Here is a 17,378-nt window from a genome sequence, read left to right as displayed (position 1 = left end):
ACTGGGCTCTAGGTTTTGTTTGGTCTGTTTTTTGCTACCCTCGATACACATTTCAAAAGATCTTGAATAAAAATAAAAGGTTCTAAAATGACAAGAACAGCAACAAAGTTAAAAGATAAGCAAAGAAAATAAATAAAATATCTTATAGCTCCTAAAATATCAGTTGGAAATAAGTCCATGTTGTTTCCAATTTAAGATGACCACTCACATCTCTCTCTTTCTTTCTCTTACACACACACATACACGCACACACACACACACACACACACACACACACACACATGCATGCACGCTTTACTATTACCATAGTGATTTTTATGGCTCATAGGTAGAAGTCTGGCATCTCCAATAAAACAGAACCTGTTTCTCACTGAAATTATCGATCTACACGTGATGTGGTGCCCAGTGGAGAAAACGTCACCACTTTCTCCACCGGCTGTGGCTTTCTCTAACTGATCAGATAATCCTCCACGTATCCCTGAATTAAACAACACAACCAGAAGCAGAGCGTGACTGCACCATTCAAGTCGCACTCCAGTAATTTACCTTTTCCTAAATTGAGCTTTGATAGGAGTGTTACCTTACTCTGGGCAACCGTAAAGCATGGCCTTTCAGAACTCTTTGAGAGTTCGGAAGTTGCTCACGTCTACGCTGTACCCACACTCCTGCGGTCGTTTCTTCTGAGCTGCTGTCCGTATGTCCTGCTAACCTCCTCCTCTTGCTAGGGCTGTCATGTGTCCAGGGTGTTACTGGGGCTGAAGACGGAGTTTGGCACAGACTAGCTAAGAAACGTATGCGCTATGAACCATATGTCGAAGGTTTGCATAGCTATTTTTCTGAGAACTCCAGAGAGAAGCCTTCGGAGAGCTCTTTGTAGCTTTGCGTTGTACTCTGAACTCCCTTAAGTCAGAACTACGCAAATGCCTCCCTGCACTGGGCCTGAAAACTTGGGCTCACACATAATTTCATCAAATAAAGGTTTTAGTCATATCAAAGTGGCCAAGTTAGGGTGTCTCATTGATTTCTTTTATCATCTTATAAGGAAGAACCATTTGGTCTATGAAGACAGCCATTATCAGCATGTTCCAGATCAGCAGAACATCTGGATTCTCCGATTACCTGGGAAGGTAACAAGAATTTGGTTTGTTTGCTTACTGTGTAACTTTCATGAAGTAAGTGCTGCATATCACCGCAAACTTATAAAAAGGTCATAACTGTACTCCGAGGAGAACCTTTGAGGGAGAACTTAAACTACATGCATCTCGTTCCCTGACATTCTACTGCCACTCGGCGTCAGCGAGTATTCTCACTGCCGCAGCCCACGAAGCCTTCCCACACACAGTTTAGAGGAAGGAAGATGTTTTGCTCACAGATCTGGATATTTCAGAGGCTCTGTCCATGTTAGGACAGATCTGGGGAGCCAAGGGCACAGTTATGGGAGACAGAAAGAGGGAGAACCTGGCTCTGCTCTCACAGCATGGAGGCCAGAAACAAAAGACAGAGCAAGGCAGGGTCATATATAAGCCCCAGAGCCACACCCCCCGGGACTTCTTGGCAACCAAACCCCAATTCCAACATGGCTGCCTGGTTTCCCGGAGAGCTAAAAGCATATTCTAAATCCAAACCACTGCAACTTCCTGGGCTGAAAAGTTTTATACTTAACCCAAATATCCCTCCAACCCAAAGATTACTAAAATTCAAGCAGAAATAGACAAAAAGGATCAGAAAATATTTCTTGTTGAAGTCTATATTGACTTGTTTTCCCAAAAAACAAGTTAAATCATCAAGTCAGTATCCAAAACCTTTGGAGATTAAAAGAAATTGATTTTGAGTTAAATATCAAGTATATAAACTGTCCACACAATGGTCCCCACAATATCCTATGCAAACAGCTTCCACAGTAAGGCTATACATTAGAACAAATTAAAGCAAAGGCTTATTTATTCAAGTGGAAACTATAACAAATTAAAATTTCTGCCCAAGGACCACAAATTAATAGTTATCAGCAAACAATGATGGAAAATCCATATCATCCTGAAAAAGAAAAAACAGATAAATATACCTGTATATGTGTGAATGTTTGGCTTTCAGTGACGCTCAGTTGGTCATAGGAATTTCTAATCAGCTCTTACTGCTGATTTCTAAATAAATATGAAGCAAATAGAATTAATATATTTTATGTCTTTGCATTCAATGTCTTTTATGCATTTAACTCAGCGTATGACCTTGAATTCAAGCTAATGAGCCTGTAAAATACTTTCTAAAGTTCTAAGGGCTTCTGGGCTTCCTTTAAAAAAATCTATATCTTTCTCTCTATCACATAGGATTTAATTAAAGGAAAGGTGGGAATGGATAGAGGGCATTGGGATGAGGTGCAAATGGAAAGCAGTAGCAGTTGTTTTAATCCTTACTCCCATGAAGAATCTAAGGGGAAAAAATAAAAGGGCAATCTATTAAGCGCTCCGAGCACTCCCGTGCAGACAGCGCTAAGCGATATGGAATTCATGATCAGGAACGGCCAGGAGACTGCCGTGAGCTGCACTTACAGGCCATGAAGCTCTCGTGCTCCAATACTGATCTCTTCGTTGTCTTCTGATGAGTAAAGACAAAAAGACAAACTGAAATCTTAAAGCTTAAAAGCATGTTGGAAATACCAGCCACTAGGCGGGCTGGACAGAAGCTCTCGTTTTAAAAGTGCATTTTGTGGAAAGCAGGGAATTCTATTTCGTAAAAACCTCCTATTTGCCAAAGACTTTGCCAGATTCTATGTTCAATCACATTTTAAACCCCACAGCCACGGGGCAAAGGCGTCCTGATAACTGATGCTCCCAGTAGAGCCTGAGTCTAGAGGGAATAAACACCGTGCGCATCACAGTTACCAAGTGGCAAGACTGAACTGTGCATCCACGCTGATTCCCCAATCCTGCTCCTTCTCTACTGTCTCTCAAAATAAAGTGAGGGTTTTACTCCGTGGCCTGTGTTTACTATCTGGCATGAGAGGACTAATGGAAAAGTTAAATTTAAGCTAATGTGATTGTTCTACTACAAATATACACTTTTTCATTCTTTGACCTTAATTTCAATAAGCACTAATTCTACTGATTTTATCTTCTCAACACTGTCAAGTAAAATAGCAAGACCCACGTGCAAGGAACCCAAGATAATCAAAAGCTTCTTTAACAGGCCCTAAAGATGACGAGGCAGGTTGTGTGTTGCAAAGGGTCTTTTGGAAAGACGTGGCGTTTCATGCTGAGATAGCTCATACAAAATCCCTTAACTCAAGCCAGGTGTAGTGGCACACACCTAGAATCTCACAACTTGGGAGGCTGAGATAGGATGATTGAAGTTTGGAGGCCAGCTTCAGCTGTTTATCGAGACCCTCCGACACTTAGCAAGACCTTGTTTCCAAATAAACAAAAGAGCTGGAGGTAGAATTCCCCTGGGTTCGGTCACCAGCACCAAAACTAAACATCCTCTTGATTCAATGTGGTTGGCATTTATTAGTAGAGTAAATAAACTTAGTGAAATTTACTGAGCCCAAGGGCTGACAACAAAGAATGGTCAGGAGAGACTCAGAGCGGTAGCTTACCCGACACGGAGCAGAGGCGGTGAGCGACGTGGCCAGGACAGGACTTCCGAGCGTGGCCACCCCAGGGGACTGCTGCGCGCCCAAGTAGATGAATGACCCTGCGACAGAGAGGTGAAGTCATCGGATGCAAGTCCTGTCGGACGCGGTCCCTCTGTCCTCTGGGGTCTTAGCCCTGCTCATCACACTCAATTGTCAATTAGGTAAAGTAAAGTACATTTTACTTACTTACCATTTACCTCTGCTGGTAACTGACAGCATTTTCGTATGTGCGACATTTGTTGTTCAAGATAGAATTCAATTGATCAAAAACAAGCTCTTGATCCTAAACAACCTATTTTTATCGCCTACACTCGTGGCGTAGGATTTGAAGTCAAATGCACTGAAGCGGCTATGCTCACAACCGAATACCCAACATGCCCTGCGAAATTCCCACGAGGGCTTCTTTTTCAATTTCTTCACACCGTGCTGAAGGTGTGTGCCTGTGGGGTGAGGCTGGCTTCTCCCGAGGCTCCCGTGTTTGACATTGTTGTCTGCACCAGAGACGAGGAAAGCTTAATTAAAGATCTAATCTGAACCTTAGCAAAATAAGCGCCATTAGATTTTAACTAGTGCAGATGTGCCTCTTAGCGCTTCAGGAGATCACACACAGCAGACTGTTGTCAGGGCAGCTTCACGGAGTACTGCAGCCCTAGGAGGAAGGCCTGGCCAGACCATGTCCAGGTCCCATCGTGCCTTCAGATAATCACAGTGATGGGCAACCTGGAAAGTCAACGATTTGGGCTGAAAAGTACGTCCTTTACACAGCGAATTTTCCTGAGTGAAGGTCAGTGCAGACCGCAGAAGAGAAGGCCTTCAGAGGGAAAATGTGTTATCTTGTAGAAGTCTCCACACCTGTCACCAAACGGCCAAGGGGAAAGCTATCCAATCTGCCTTGACCTCGCCTTCTGCAAAGTATTCACCCCTCATCAACACACGAACCCCAACTCTGCTAGGGCTGGACCCCGGCACCTATCCCTGTAAAGACTGTATTTGACTACAGAAATTCTTTAATAAAAAATGAAAAGATAGATCATATTTGACTCAGAGGAATTGCCAAGAGCAATCTTTAGTAACAAGATAGGGACAATAGTTATAATATTTTATATCTTTTGTAAAATAAAAAATCATAAAGGAACTTATAATTTTGAATATGTACATATCCAGAATGTATACATTGGTATAATTTTATGGGCATATATAAAAGTATGTGATAATTGTGAGAATTGCATGTTTTAATGTTTGACACAGTAGGTAGAAATGAGAAAATAAAAGTCAAAGAGGAAAGAAAGAAACCAAGACTGTTATTAAGCACACAACACACACACACACAACAGACACACACACACTACATAGTATTGATCCATTTATCTTTTGTGTAAAACTATCAGAATGTACATAAAAATACAAGAGATTAACTGTAAAAGTCTGTAATATAAATGTAAGCCAGGCATGGCGTCCTGTGCCTGTAATCCCCTTATTTGGGCGGCTGAAAGGGGTAGATCACAGGTTCTAGGCCAGCCTCAGCATCTTGGTGAGATTCTGTTACCAAATAAAAAATAAAATATGGCTGGGGTGCAGCTCAGAAGTAGAATGGTCTCTCTCACAAACACACACACGCATGCACACATACACAATGTGAAGCTCTGAGCACAAAGACGTGGACTAGATCTCTGCTCTGTGGCCTTAGATATGGCAACTCTCAGCCTCTCTGCATGATCTCAGGAATTTCCATTTTACTCCTTCCTTTCTTGTCCGGGTTTGCTCTCCTTCTCATCTGTGACTTAAAACCACCACTGTTTATCTTAATTGGTAAAGAGATGCTGAGTAGTCCATGATTCTTACTTATCTACTGAGGTACTTTTTTTGAATAGGCGTGTGTGTATGTGTGTGTATATGTGTGTGTATTTGTGTGTGTATGTGTGTATATTTGTGTATGTGTGTGTATGTGTGTGTGTGTGTGTGTGTGTGTGTGTGTGTGTGGTGCTGGGGCCGAGACCCAGGAACCATTCGACCTCTGAGTTATACTCCCAGCCCTATTTTATTTTTTTAATTTTGAAGCAGGGTCTTGTTAGTTTGCTAAGTGCCTTGTGAAATTGTTCTGCCTGACCTCAAACATGGAATCTTCCTTTCTCAGCCAACCGAGTAGTGGGATCACAGACATGTGCCCCCACACATAGCTCAAATGGACTCTCTCCAAAATGAGAAAATTGAAATTTGTCCCTCTTACTTTCTTCCCCGTTTTAACAATCCTATCATTATTTTCAACATTACTTGTATTGTAAAGAAAGGATACTAGACTTTCTAATAATTAATATATGTCCTCATTAGCATTTAGTCATAACTAATAATTATAAGTTTGCAAGAGTCTCAAGGTAAATTATAAATTATTTGTCAGACTTGGTGGTATTTCTGAACAGACAATAGATATCTATTCATGTTTATTGAGCTCCTACTATATGAAAACTCTAGCAAATATAATTTTATTTAATCCTCATAACAATATGTATAAAAATGGAATTAAACCCCAACCTCTTACCCTGCACAAGAGATAACTCAAGATGGATCGAAAACCAGAAACTTTCCAGTTACTACAGGGGGCGCGTAAGTCTAATATCCAACGCATAGACACTGGGAGAAAACTCCTCAAGACCCCAAAGCTCAGGAAACTATAACTAGAATTAAGCAATGGGATGACACTAAATTAAAAATTTAGAGCCATCAAGACTCTAAAAAGAGAGCCTACAGAAGGAGATATTTGCCAGCTACTCCTCTAATAGAGGACTAATATCTAGAATATACAAAGAATTTTTAAAAACTTAACACTAAAAAACTACCTTCATGTTTATGATAAATTAATCTTATAGAAGACAATAATATATATATATATGTATATATATGTATGTATATATCTGCATGTGTTGTGCATGTATGTGCACACCTGTATATAAATCAGGATTCCTGCACGAAATTATTTTCTGGTAGGGCATGTACTTCAGGATAAGATCTAGAGATCTTATTTCCATTCTAATAATGTGTTAACCCTTAAACCCAGAAGGCTTAGAAATTACAGGAATACACATCAAAATTAATAATGCCTTGTTATTTATTGTCCGCCATAATGGAATTATATCTACTTCTCAATGCTAAAAAGGAAAAAAATAACATCCCGATCAAGAAATGAGCAACTGAACTAAACAGATACTTCACAAAAGAAGAAATTCTACATATATGTACTTTCGATTTCCCCTACTTCCTCGGGACAAAACAGAGTCACCCTCCACAACATCAGCACGGTGGCTTCTCCCAGGGCAGCGGCGCTCTCCTTGCCTGTCCTGGGGAGTTCCCATGAGCCCTCCAGGGTGCGATGAGGGTGGGCCGCCTCCCTTTGGGAATCGCTGTCTGAGCTGGGGCCTTCCTACCTCACTGGCACTGCTGCAGCACCTCCGTGTCTTTCCTGTCCAGTTCGTCACCCTCTCCTTTCCCCTCTTCTCAGCCAGAATAGCTTTCTGGAACAAATGTGATCTCCCGCGGGCTTTAATCTGACTAATTAGGTCCCTGTCACACTGAAGGCACATGTCACGTTCCCAGGCACTCTGCGGTTTCATCTTTTCCGTCCTCCATATCCCGCCAATCGCCTCTCTCAACCACAACTCCCTACGCCCCTCTTGTCGACTGTCAGACTGTCTCCTCTAATTAGGCCATGGTCCCTGCCATCCCACCTTGATTCTGCCATCTCCCCCTCATGCCTTCCTTCTCTCTCCCTGGCTGTTTTTCGTTTCCCTTCAGTTTTCAGAACAGGACTCATCTTCTTCAGAAAGGCATCTCAGAGCTCTTTGAGTCACTCCCATGCTCTAGAAAGAAATCATCCAATCCTACTGCCAGTCCTTGTTCATCTGCCTCAGCTACCAAGTCAGATAACAGGGGGCAGGGCTTCTAGTCCATAAACCCGTGTCCAGTCTGGGCTGTGGACTCAGTAATAAGGTTGAACAAAGAAAAAGAAGAAGAAAAATATCACATGAGCTTAGAGAAAATATACTAGTAACATACAGTTCCAACGACTAATACTCTCTTTTCTATTTTAAACTTTCAACTTGAGCCGCTCAGTTGGGTATGGTGGTACACACTTATAATACCGGTACTTGGGAGTTTGAGACAGGAGGATCACAGGTTTGAGGCCAGGCTCAGCAACCTCGTAGACCCTGTTTCAAAATTTAAAAAAAATAATAAAATCAAATGGCTTTGGGGTGTAGCTTAAAGGCAAAATGCCCCTGGATTCAATCTCCATTTTAAAAAAAGTAATTCGAACTACTCTGGCCAAAAGTCTTAAATCTTAAAGATAAAATATTTTATTTGGCACATAAACAAAAATTAACCTCTTTACTGTTAAACATGAGTTGGGTTTGTGGTTGGGTTCAGCCAACAGATGCACCGCCAAAGTCTCCTTCCCATCCCCACCGGATGATCCGCCAATCCCAATTTCCAACCCCAAAATGCAATTTTTTATTTAATGAAAAATATGGCCGACATTTACTTTAATGTATTTCTGTGGAAATCTTAAAAAAGAAACAAATGAGAAAATGTTCAATGAGCTTAAAAAACGAAATGTGGCCCAGCTGTGTGGTTATGAAGTTCATAGGCACTAAAGGCTATGATGGAAAATATCTAATCTCATTCAGATGTGAACAGGAGATGGAAGGAAAGAAAGCTTTTCCGTTTTTCTGGAAGTTGCACAAACCAGTTTCACATATGTAGTTGTGGCTCCTCCACTGTAAGTGCAAAGGTAAAAAATGTTTATATATATATATATAGAGAGAGAAGTGTGATTGTTATAAATAAGCTTAAAGTGTGATTAAATTGCAGATTCATTTTATAGATAGTGCTAGATCATTGCTCTCTGTTCCCCAAAAAATTAGACTATCTTATTTTTCTGTTTTGCAAACACTGGATTGCTCAACAACAAAAGGCTAATATACTGCTCACGATTCCTGACACCTAGAGAGAATTGTCAGCAAACTTATTTCCTCTTTAAGCCTTCAATCCTACCTTTTTTAAAAAAATGCAACACCAAAAATGCCAATTTCTAAAGTAATGGTTCTTTCTGGAGACTCATTAATATACTAATTATTAAATGGGGCAGGAGAATTTAAGAGAAGAGAACCAGAATTCCCTTTATATGTCCTAGAGATAGAAATGAAAATACAGTGTCATCTTCTGCAACATGAAAGAAAGAAAATTAGTAGTATTACTTTTTTTTATGGAGGCAAATATCCTACCAGGATTTGTGTTTATTGTGTCGCCAGCGCTGGGGAAATGGCGCTCTGCGCTGCTCAGCCCTCGCACCACTTCCCAGTGGGAATCTTCGCTGAGAAATGGCTCCCAGCCGCAGAAACCAGCCTCGAAGTCACAGGTGAGATGATTTGCTGTTAGAGGCAGAAAACGGGAGGGGACATGGAGTCAGATCAGGCACTGAGCACACCCCAGCCAGGAAACGCAGGCGGGCAGCAGGCCCACGCTGTGGGGAGTGAGGGCTGCTGGTAATGGGAACAGCTCTTCCCTCATCCCCCTCAGTTTTTGCAGGCTTTGTGTAAGGAACGGCTCCTCCTCTTGCCTCTATGCACAGGCCCGGCACACTCCATCCTAACTGGCCACCTCAATTGTGTTTTCATGTCAGGTGAAATACAGGGATTGCGTAGAATTACTCATTTTCCTGCCAAATATGAACTGGCTAAGATGGTAGTTTTTTAAAAAATCCATTTGAAAAGGGGAATTAATCCCCAAAGCATGAAGAACTTGAGGTCAGTGTCTCAGTATTCATTTCATATTTCATTCTAACACTTTTTCCCCCAAAATTAAATGCCTGGCCATTTTGGAATTGCAGGTAAATTAGATATTCTGAACTTCACCTTTCTTAATACAGAACTAAGAAGTTGTCAAATACTAAAATTACTATATTTATTAAGAAAGAACTAGTTCTAGGAATAAAGTCAAGGTTTGGGGTTAACGTCATGGACATCCTTCCAGCTTTGACTCCAAATTAGAGAGGAAGACAGCAGGTTTGAGAGGAGTGGGCAGTAAACTAGAAATTCTAGCAAATCTATTTGCGCTTTTGAGAAATGAGCTGCGATTGTTTAGATTTCCTTTTTCTAAAGTAAGGAACTTAATAGCAGCCTGTTGTAGATATGAGTTGGGAAATACACTGTTACCTTAAAAACCTATTTCCAAACATCTCTCTCTCCATCTCTCTCTCTCTCTCTCTCTCTCTCTCTCTCTCTCTCTCTCTCTCTCTCTCTCTCTCGTTGTTGCTGTTTACAGTGTGTGTGATACTGGTGATTGAACCCAGGTCCGTTCTACCTCTGAGCTACACACCCAGCTCTTTTTAGTTATTTATTTTTATCATTCATATTTATTTATTGTTATGTGTTTCTTTTGCTCTGTTTTGAAACAGAGGCTCACTAGGTTGGTGAGAATCTTGCCAAGTTGCTGAGCTGAGGCTGGTCCTGAACCTGTGATTGTCCAGTCTCAGCCTCCCCAAGTACCTGGGCTACAGGAATGTGCCACCATATCTGGCTCAAACATTTCTCTTTATTCAGAGACATTTTTGTTATAGTGAGGAAGGGAGGACAAATAGCATAATTATTTTCCAAAAACAACAAAGTTCTGACGAGCTCCCCAAGACCATAATGACCAAATGGCTTATCTCTGATTTACCACAGAGTTCCAGTTATGTCCCAGGAATTTTATATATACTAACCTTAGTTCTCCCAAGTACCTTGTATGGAAAATAAAATTATTTCCGAAAGAGAAAAATGAAACTCTAATTGATAAGCAACTTGCCTGTGGTTTGTTTTAAGTAAATGAAAAATGCCTTGAACCTAGTATTCTCTAACACCAATTGTGATACTATGAAGCTTCCTGACAGCAGGAGATCTAACTCGTAACTTAAAAGACTCAGCCAAGGGTGGTGGCACACATTTGTAGTCCCAACATTTGGGAGTTTGAAATGGGAGTATTGCAGGTTCAAGGCCAGCCTCAGCAAATTAGCAAAACCCTGTTTCAAAATTAAAAATAAAAATGGCTGGGGGTATAGATTAGAGGTAGAATGCCCCTATATTCCTATATTCAATTCCCAGTACTACTACTACTACTACTACTACTACTAATAATAATAATAATAATAGCTATTATTGTTTTTTAAAGACTCCGATTCTATGTGCTTACTTTCATTATTTTTAATTTTCAATCCTGTGAGCACAACTTAGCTGGGATATTGAATAACCTCATCACCTCTTAATAATCAGAGGATCTTCAAATTCCTGTCAACAGGATTACCCGGTTTCATCACTAACATATCAGTTCTCAAAAACCAAAGTGCAGTATGCAAAAGATAACACCCCTTAAATTCTTTCTACATGTAAATGAAATTTTTAGACCTCCAAACCTTGCTCGTTTGGACAGTCAAAGAATGAATATACAGCCAAAGATTATTTTTCTTTATAAGCAAAGAGTATTTTTCCTTTAAATGGATTTCTCACAAAATAAAAACAATTAAATTGACTACAGTATGGTACTATTATAAAAGAGTGTCGCACGTTATCAGAAGGCACACCAGCATGACGGTGTTCAGTTCACATCTACTTAACTGGGAATCTACTGCTCCTGGACATGTTTTTCTTTTCATGACTCGAGCTATAGAGTTCATAGGATACGATAAAAAGTTACACCTCCAAACCAGGTCTGTTCTGTTTTTAGACCCAGTCATAAGTACCTATAAAGTGGGATAATCCTATAATCTCAGTACTGGAGATGCTGATAAAGGAGGATCCAGCCTCAAGAACTTAGCAAGACCCTGTTTCAAAATAAATAAAATACGGCGAGGGGTGTATCTTGGCAGTAGAACCCCCCTGGGTTCAATCTCTAGTACCACGACCACCACCACCAAGAGAGTTGTGCCCATAAGACCTATCAAAGAGCAGTGACTGTCTCCTTGGGCACGAAGAATTTTCTTGTCTAGTTCCTTGTTCCTCTGTGAGGGACAGCCTCAGCAATTTAGCAAGGCTTTCTACAAGTTAATGAGAGACCTTGTTTCAAAATAAAAAATAAAATAGGGCCGGGGGTGTGGTTTGGAGGTATAATGCCCCTGGGTTCAATCTCCAGCACAACAGACAAACAAATAAATAAATAAAGGCAACAGGACCAATGAGTGTGGAAACAGAAACACGTGCCCAGCCCCTAGACACGCTCGTCACACCTGAGCCCAGCCACTCAGCTGCAAAGATGCAAAGAAGTTTTCAAGACAAAAGAGATTTCACGTTGCATAAATGCTGAAATTTGGCTTTGATGGGAAAGTTCAACCTTTTCTTTTATTATTGAGATGTGTTTTCAGTTAAAATGTCAATCACGCTTTCTGCTGAATGGTACACGTGTGACGACCTTTGGAAGAAGAAGTTAGCCTTCAAACCCCATCACCATAAAGATTTGGGAAAGCAATATAAAACATCACCCCTGTAAATATCTCCATGAACTGCTCAGCTAGTTTTCACCAATGATATTTGTTCCAGTTCACTTAAAAGAGTATTTTAAAAAATAATTTTAGATAACTTCTAGAACTTAACCACATTCTAAAATATAAGTAAAAAACCAGTCTCCTAAGAGTAACTCCTTCTTTTAATAATATTTTCCCCAGCCAGCTGTAGTGGGGCACACTTGTAATCCCAGTACTTGGGAGGGTGAGACAGGAGGATCACAGGTTCAAGGACAGCCTCAACAACTTAATGAGGCCCTCCGCAACTTAGTGAGACACTATTTCAAAATAAAAATAAAATAAGGCTGGGAGTGCAGGTCGGAGAAGAATGCTCCTTGGGCTCAATCCCCAGTTCCACAAAAATAAATAAATAAGTAAAAGAATATTTCCCACACACAATTCAAAAAGTTTAAGATGAAGTCAAATACATTTGAAAAAAGCTGGGAGGGGATCTAATGCATATGCATAAGTCTTTAACACCTCAGCATACTTAATACGATAAATGTTATGTATTTCTAAAATCATCTGTTATAAACAGCAATCACTATAAGTATGTATTCTGATTGTTTTTTAAACTTTCTATCATTATAGACTATATTATCTCTAAACAGAATATGAGATATGATGTTGTTCACAACTTCAAGAAAATTTCTCAGAGTTCAGCAATGACAGCAGTGGTTTCAAATGATGACAAAGCTCCGTCTTACATATTTAACCACGGTGGCGTATGGGCACATGAAAAAAATTTAATTGCAGCAGCTAATAAAAATTTGGGATCATAAAAATTAAAACATTTATGAATTCTCCAGTCCAGTTGTCTACAGGGGGAAAAAAAAGCTATGTGTGGAAAGCGAATGGGGAACATCTCATTTAGTGGGTATTCATAAGATTTTAATAAGATTGCATTATATATTGTTAGTATTTAATAAAAACTCACAAGGATCATTGTTACCATTACCCAGCATTTTTTCTAAATGTGAAAAACATCTAGAGATGGTCTGGTAGTAAAAATTAAACGTGTTGCGTGGGGGTCCTTGGTTACTCCTCCTCTGTTGATTATTATGCCAAATTCCTTTTAAAAATATTGTTATTGGTGCATTGCAATCACACATCATAATGAAGTTCGGAGTGAGCGGGACACGCACACAGCACTCGGCTTCCCCAGGGCGGCCCCATCGCTCCCCTTTCTTATGAATCACTGATAGTGGCACTGACCCTTTTATGTGCGCAGAGCTTCAAGTGAAGTGCTTGCCTTTATGGAGTCTCTCCCCCACCTTATCTCCTCCCCAAAACTCTCCTTAGTCCACTGGGTTTCTCTTCCTTTATCTGCAGATCTGGAGTCCCGTTTTTGTTTTTGTTTTTGTTTTGTGGTACTGGGGATCGAACTCAGGGGTATTGTGTCTCTGAGCTAAATCCCCAGGCCTATTGTTTGGTCTTTTTACTTTTGAAACAAAGTCTCAGTGAGCTGGAAAGGGCCTCCCTACATAGACAAGGCTATCTGCAAACCAGCCTCCAGAACGCTGCCTTCTTAGCTTCCAATTTCTCCCTAACTTTCACATATGAGGAAAAAAACATCTAACCCTTCACTTTTTGTGACTTGCTGATCTCACTTAGGATAATATTCTCCAGTTATATTCATTTCCCTGCAAATAACATAATTTTGTGCTTATGATTGAATAGAAGTTCACTGTATGTATATATATATATATATATACCATAATTTCATAATCTATACATCTATGTTGGTTCCATAATTTAGCCATTGTGTGTTGTAATGGTATAAATGGTATAAATGTTTTTGGAGATTTGTGATTCCCAGGAGCATTTAAATTATCTGAAAGGCCTACAGTGCATTTCCTTAAAAGCTTTTTCTTACAGAACTCCTGAAGTTGTTTGATTTCCACACCAATTTGTCCATCCTTCTAGCTTGATTACTGTTGTAGTTAACATGGAACTGCAGATATATGTGACTTTTTATCATCCCTATTTTATAACAGAATCGTGGGCATGAGTGTTAAAAATCCTTTGTCTGGTAGTGCAGTGGCTCCAGGGACTGGTGGAGAAATGGGAGTTCTGCTTCGAGATGGTGGTTTGCCTCTAGCTGTCCCGTCAACGTCTTTTTATGCCATCTGTCCCTTCCCTCGCTCTCTTCATTTTCAAAGCCCATCTTCAGCACGGTGGTTTTCCAGGCTTGACACGCAGCATAGTCACCAGGGTTTGTTCCGACACAATCCTTCACTCTGCGGGGCTGGTAGGACCTGGTGGCCAGGGGATGCTGCTGCTGGCCCCCGGGAGGACATGACAGCCACTACCATGCCACGCTTGCCTGTTCTTGAAGAGCCACTGGGCTAGAGGCTCATGGACATTTACTAAGATAGTATTGAAAAGTAAGGGCAACTCAGTACTGGAGAACACCGCAGTGAGTGGGCCTCTGGTTAACGCGCACTGGCTGGAGAGGACCGACAACCTCCCCAAGTGCATGTGAACTCAGTCTCCAGCACAGTGTCAGTGTTCCTGGAGGGAGGACTTATACCGTCCTATGGATCCATTGAAAAATAGGGTGAAAAGAAGAAATAATGCCATTTTGCTTCTGCTTAATGAACTTGGGAATCTTTTTTAACTTTTTATTACAAATTTAAATTTGCAAAGCATACATTTCTAAATGTACCTAAAGTGATTCAAAAATTGGGGGGGGGGTATTAGGGATTAAACCCAGAGGAACGGCTCAGAGCTACACTCTCAGCACTTTTTATTTTGAAATAGGTAGGATCTTGTTACATTGCTGAGAATCTCAGTAAATTGCTGGGGCTGATCTTAACCCTGGGCTACTCCCAAGGTTTAAGAGCAGCCTCAGTATTATAAGCACTGGAATTATAAGTGTGTGCCACTATGCCCAGCCAAAGTATTTTTAAATTTAAAGAAAAGACTTATAAAAAATGTTATATGCATGTATATATATGCATATATTATATGAACAATGTGATAAATACTTTAGTACAGAAAGTAGTATAAATTTATGCCAATTTAATAATTAAATTCCATATAATTTCCCCACAACTAAAGTAACTGCACAAATATTTACATAAATTTTCATTTAGGCATAAGATATATGAATACAAATATATGCACTCATATATACATCTATATGTATAGATACACACATAGTCAATGTGTAATGGGAATATCTTTTTATGTTCTATGCCCCATATTAAATTGCTCTCAACCAAACAAACATAAGTTTTCACTGGCCAGTGAGGTTACGTTATTTGGAAGAGTCAAAAGACTAGCAAGAGACACTATTTGTTGATAAGCACTGCTTTCTCACCCTGCATCCGCCCAAAGGGAGTAGCAGAAGAGTATTGAGAGCCACTCTAGCAGAAATACTCGAAATGGGAAAACACATCCAAAATCAAGTGCTAAAATATCAGCTAATATTCTAGGTAGGAGTAGATTAAGAAACGTCTTACAAGAGCCAGGCATGGTACACATACCTGTATCCCAGGACCTGGGAGACTGAGACAGGAGAATCATAGGTTCGAGGACAGCGTCAGCAACTTAGTGAGGCTCTCAGTCACTCAGACCTTGTTTTCAAATAAAAAATAAAATAGGGTTGGTGATGTAGCTCAGAGGTAGAATGCCCCTGGATTCCATCTCTAGTACTGCAAAAAAGGAAGAAAAGAAAAAAGGAAGGAAGGAAGGAAGGAAGGAAGGAAGGAAGGAAGGAAGGAAGGACAGACAAACCATTCACTATAGGTGAAAATGGGAGAAAGAAGCTAATCTTTCAATGTATAATTGAAAAGAACTATATATATACTTTCAGTTACTGAAATCAAGAAGCTGTCAGAGAGATGGATTTCCCTAACAGAAATGAACCAAATGATCTGTTTAAAAACATCTTAAGTAAAGCGTAGAAAGCAAATCTATCATGCATTAGCGAGAATAAATTTTCCTCACTTTATTCTTGTTGAGTGAAGAGGAAATCTACCTAAAGTCTTCATTGAGATCGCACTGGTCAGTTGGCTTATTTGGCTTAAAGCGAGGCCTTTGAGAAATCACTGAAGTTGCAGTTTCCCATAAGGCCAGCTGGCATTTCTCCCATTTTCATTGTCTCCTCCCAGTGCCCCTTCCAACTGCTCTTAATAAAATCCTCCCTTGCCCATCAGAAGAAACAAGCCTGTACAAAGATCTTTTCATTATAAAATGTGACATTATCTTACTGCAATATTTTTCTCCCTGCTCAAAAAAAAAAAAAACGCCCTGAAATAAAACACTTTAGCAAAATAAATGTCAAAATTTTAATGTTTTTAAAAAACCCTTCATTTGTGATACAGAAAATAGATTCATTTAGTTGGAATTCATGGTTGCTAAAAAGACACAAGATTCCGAGTTGCTAAGTTACCTCTTATGAAATCCTCATCTGGGCTGTAAATTGAATTTCATTCTCTTTGAACTATGGCTAGGTTTGAATAGCAATGGACCGCAGCCATCCTTCCTGGCCAAGATGCTTCCTGCAAGACCAGAAAGGAAGGCGCTCCGCTCTTTTCTCTATCGTGGCTACCAGTGGGGACTGAACTGCTCGCTACAGTCCTGGAGGCAAATTCTCCTCTGAACTCTCTCTCCTCTGTTCCCAAGATAGTTTTAGACGGGGAAAAATACATATTTAACAAAGGAGAGCCATGCATAATACATGCCTCTAAAGGGAAGGTGCAGGTTCCTTCTCAGACCCATTTTTCTTTAGCTAAAATGCATGTTGCATGTGTCAGCACGTGCATGCACACATGTGCGCGCGCGCACACACACACACACACACACACACACACAAACACACCTTAACTATTTGTTGTACAAATAGATTCCGTAACCTTAGCAACAAGCACCAGAATGTCAACACCAGAGGAATAGTACTAATGGCTTTCAGGTGAGAATGAACATTTTTTTTTTTTAATTTTGTTTTATTTGGTACTGGGGATTGAATCCAGGGACATTTCTCTCCAACCTATACCCCAAGCTATTTTGTATTTTAGAGTCTGACTAAATTACCACGAGCTAGCCTCAAACCTGCGATCCTCTTGTCTCAGCTTCCCAAGTACTGGGACAATAGGCACGCTCCATCATATCCAGCCCTAAATGATGGAGTGCTTGCTTGTTTAGTACTGAACTCAGGAGCACTCTATTTCCAAGCAATGCCCGGCCCTTTTTATTTTGAAATAGGATCTCCACTAGTTGTTG

The 17,378-nt window shown here is 40.3% G+C and overlaps 1 protein-coding gene across 1 annotated transcript in view; it reads right to left on the bottom strand.

Moving 5' to 3' along the window:
• Window positions 1-17,378, bottom strand: part of MALRD1 (MAM and LDL receptor class A domain containing 1) — a gene marked incomplete at both ends in the record, with an annotated part of 671,257 nt that overhangs the window by 562,216 nt on the left and 91,663 nt on the right. The window contains 2 exons of the mRNA XM_080717079.1: window positions 3,590-3,687; window positions 8,902-9,048. Coding sequence (XP_080573205.1) covers window positions 3,590-3,687; window positions 8,902-9,048 — 245 coding nt within the window. The remainder of the gene's footprint in view (window positions 1-3,589; window positions 3,688-8,901; window positions 9,049-17,378) is intronic.

The sequence above is a fragment of the Muscardinus avellanarius genome, assembly GCF_963383645.1.
Source record: "Muscardinus avellanarius genome assembly, chromosome: 20".
NCBI lineage: Eukaryota > Metazoa > Chordata > Mammalia > Rodentia > Gliridae > Muscardinus > Muscardinus avellanarius.
The sequence above is the reverse complement of the archived record's forward strand: the minus strand, read 5'-3'. Positions and strand labels throughout refer to the sequence as shown.